Source organism: Morone saxatilis, unplaced genomic scaffold, assembly GCF_004916995.1.
Source record: "Morone saxatilis isolate NCDOM2014 unplaced genomic scaffold, NCSU_SB_2.0 Contig7, whole genome shotgun sequence".
Taxonomy (NCBI): Eukaryota; Metazoa; Chordata; class Actinopteri; family Moronidae; genus Morone; species Morone saxatilis.
The window spans coordinates 7,332,230-7,335,631 of record NW_023340246.1 but is presented as its reverse complement, the minus strand read 5'-3'; the positions used below and the strand labels follow the sequence as shown (position 1 = coordinate 7,335,631).

At 42.8% G+C, this 3,402-nt stretch overlaps 1 protein-coding gene across 1 annotated transcript in view; it reads right to left on the bottom strand.

Moving 5' to 3' along the window:
* Nucleotides 1-3,402, bottom strand: part of LOC118340893 (1-phosphatidylinositol 4,5-bisphosphate phosphodiesterase beta-1) — a gene marked incomplete in the record, with an annotated part of 102,206 nt that overhangs the window by 5,043 nt on the left and 93,761 nt on the right. Inside the window, 1 exon segment of the mRNA XM_035679050.1 lies at nt 3,088-3,207. Coding sequence (XP_035534943.1) covers nt 3,088-3,207 — 120 coding nt within the window.

The window sequence follows — 3,402 nt, the reverse complement described above, 5'->3', positions numbered from 1 at the left end:
AGATCTCATCTCTCTCTCTCTCTCTCTCTCTCTCTCTCTCTCTCTCTCCTTCTTTCTTTCTCACTCTCTCTGTGGGTCTCACAGAGCGGACATTCAGCACATCATAACCAGATGGCTAAAGATGCACCACAGCTCGCAGTCTCTCTCTCCCTGCTCTGTACTGCGCATGACCTACTTAGGGGTGGGACAGTCTGCACACTGTGTGTATGTACATGTGCAGCCTGCCTTTACACTGCCTGCTGAGGCACAAACACCCTCTGATTAAAGCTGTCATCTTTCTCCCGTCTGATGACACCCTGGCACATGTGAAGGAGGTGTGAGCAGGGGGCAGAGCAGTCTGAGGGGCACCGGGCAGCTTTCTCACAAAGACGTGTCTATCTGCGTGCATCTGCAGTATGTGTGTGTCTTCTGCACGTAATCAACAGCTCAGAAACAAACACCAACGGGTGTCTGTTGGGTTAGGGTGCTGAGCGATGACGACAGCACTTTGTTTTCACCGAGGGGACAGCTTGAGTTATAAAAAAAAACTCAAGCAATGATGGAAAGATGGATTGGATTAGAGGCAATCTTTTGAGAGTTTTCCAAATATATGGCTTTATGATCACCACATTTTTTCTAACATCTTATCAGTTTGGCAGTAAAGACATTAGAATCTAGGAAGTAGAATGAAGGCATAAGGTAAACTTACTTCCTGAACCTGGTAGAGCTGAGTTTTGGTTAGTTTTTGACTAATTAACATGAAAAGTATCAACATTTGTAACTGTAATGAGGTCAACTGTGATGTTTTAAAACTACACCAGGTCAGGTTTAAAACACTAGTAATTTTGAAACTAACACGCATGACAAAAACGTTTTAAAAAGGTAAAAAAGTATACTTTTACCTGTTTTTATTCTGTGAGCATGTGCATTTTTTCTGTGTGTATGGTGTGTGTTGCCTGCTTATAGTATACAGTATATATATATACATGTGTGTGCGTGTGGTCCAGTTCCTGTTTGGACACCAACCAGCAGCAGTTATCCAGCCAGCTTTTAAATCTGTCTCTCATCTCTGAAGACCTGTCATCTGTCAACAAACCACATGCACAGACGCGCACACACGCACATACACACACACACACACACACATTTCTGCCTTTCTTAAAATACAGCACTCAGTGACCTTCTTCACCAGCTGTCCTCGTTTTGAGAAGCTATCAAGGGAAGCAGAGAAGGCCTCCGAAGAGCCAAATTAATTCTTTGCTTTGAGCCGTGACATAACGCCTGCTGCAGCGCCACAAAAAAGCCTTCACCACCGCTCTACAGCCACAGTATGTAGCTATGTTAACTGTGCCTCCTCGTATAGTAACAATAAGGGAAATATGTGCTTTTCTGACCTTTGAATGTATGTTTTAGCTAGCTGCTGCTCCTAGTCAAACCATTTCAATGAGTCGGAACATCTTCTGCAACATGGATCAAAACCAGCAGAGCATAGCCTAAGATTGTGTGAGGTGTATTATGTGTGTGTGTGTGTCCTAACCTTGAAATATACTGCATATCCAAACACAGCCTAATTAGGCTAAACCAAAGATCCTATGTCCAAGAGATGAGACAGGGTCACCAGCCTGTCAGCATTACAGGTGTTTTGAAGAAAAGGGAGTTTCGCCGTGCAATGAGTGTAAGTTGCGTGTGTGTGAACAGCAAGGGCAGAGAGTGCCATTCCTTCATTTACATTCTTTCCACTGTATTGGCCATAAGTATGAAAATGAACTGCGGCAGCCCAGTGGAAGAGAATGAACAACATGGGTAATGGAAGAGAGACAGAAACAGCCACTATGCTGAATAGGCTGCATGCTCCTTTTCCTTCCATTATCGCTCTTTCTGTATGTGTGTGTGTGTGTCAGTGCCCTTTTCTGACTCCTCTCAAATAATTAATCTGCTGCTTTGCAGGAGTTTTTATTAGATTCCCCTCTTCAGGTCCAGGAATAAAAAAAACCCACTTGCTCCTGCATACCTCCACCATGCATGTACAGTAATGAGTGTTTGCCCTATAAGGATTGGTTCAAAAGGGAAGGTTAGCTGTGAAATGTGCTTGGTGGTAACTTGATATTCTTGATTCAGATGTGGATGCTAACTGAAAGATGGTGCATGTATGGTTTAACTATTGTAGGTAAGCAAGAGTATGTTTTTGGTGTCGGTTTTATTGTTTTCCTTAAATCCAGCATTAATTGATTTTCTGGCCACTTGGAGATGCAACACGCTTTAGACAAAACACACATTATCACCTTTAAACAGCTGCCTATTTACACATCCAGCAGACACAGAGCAACATTAGCATCCATTTGGAGATGACAACCTGATGAGTCCTTCATTCACTCTCCTTTTAGCTTTGTTTTGGTCTCCTCTGACTCCTAAGATAAATATGTGAGTCCTTAGCTGACAAATGCTCCACTATGTTCACCAGCAGGTTTCTTACTTCACATGTCTGCTGTTTGGGGCTGAGCAGGTAGCGCACAGTGGGTTTAAAAGAGCTTTTTCGCTGAAAACAGCTGCCTGTCGCTACTGGAAAAGAGGTTGATGAGAACAGTCACAAAAACAAAATAGCTGAAATATCCTCCGTAGAGCTGCTGCTGTGGAGTTTGGGTGTGATTCTCTTTGGGCTTGTCACTATGAGCGACCCCATACAGTAATTTGATCCATTGTTAATATATAAATATTGCTTCGAGCAACTGCTGTCAAGAGAATGTTGCTGGGTTTTTAAGTGCTCCTCTTTCAGTCAAGGGGGTAAACATACAGGATTGTCTGTAAAGCAGTCCAGAGAATTTCTTGGAAAATCTCATATGGTGGCACAAAATCTTACATGTAGTGATAAGACTGTTAAACTGTTGTTCAACATTCTTATTTTTTTAGGCCAATTATACTAATCTTTCAAAAAATAATACCGTAATAATTTTTGGAAAATGCCTCCAACAAACTTTGCAACACAGTCCAAACAGTATTGAGATCCTCAACACAACAAACTGTGCTTGAACATGTGTATCGGTAACTCTCCCTCTCTATGCACTGTCTATGCCTCACATAATCAGCTGCCGCAGTTTTTGCTCTTCTCACCTCTTGTGAAAGGTGGCTCGTGGTTGAAGTCGGAAACCTCAAAATCGTACTGTGGAGAGGACGCTTTCCAGCAGGAGTTCAGCAGGGAATGTTCCTTAGACAGAGCATAACCCTGGAGAGCTTCATTAGCACATGTGGGCATACATAATGAGCGATCGTGCACTGATCTAAAATAGCAGCTAGCATAATAGAGCAGAAGAGTAACCAAGCGTGCAACATGTACGCGCACTCACACATACACAATGGATTTTACTTCACTGTCTCTGGTTTGCACTCGGTGTTCCCTGTGGGTATAGTGTGTATGTGTGTGTGTGT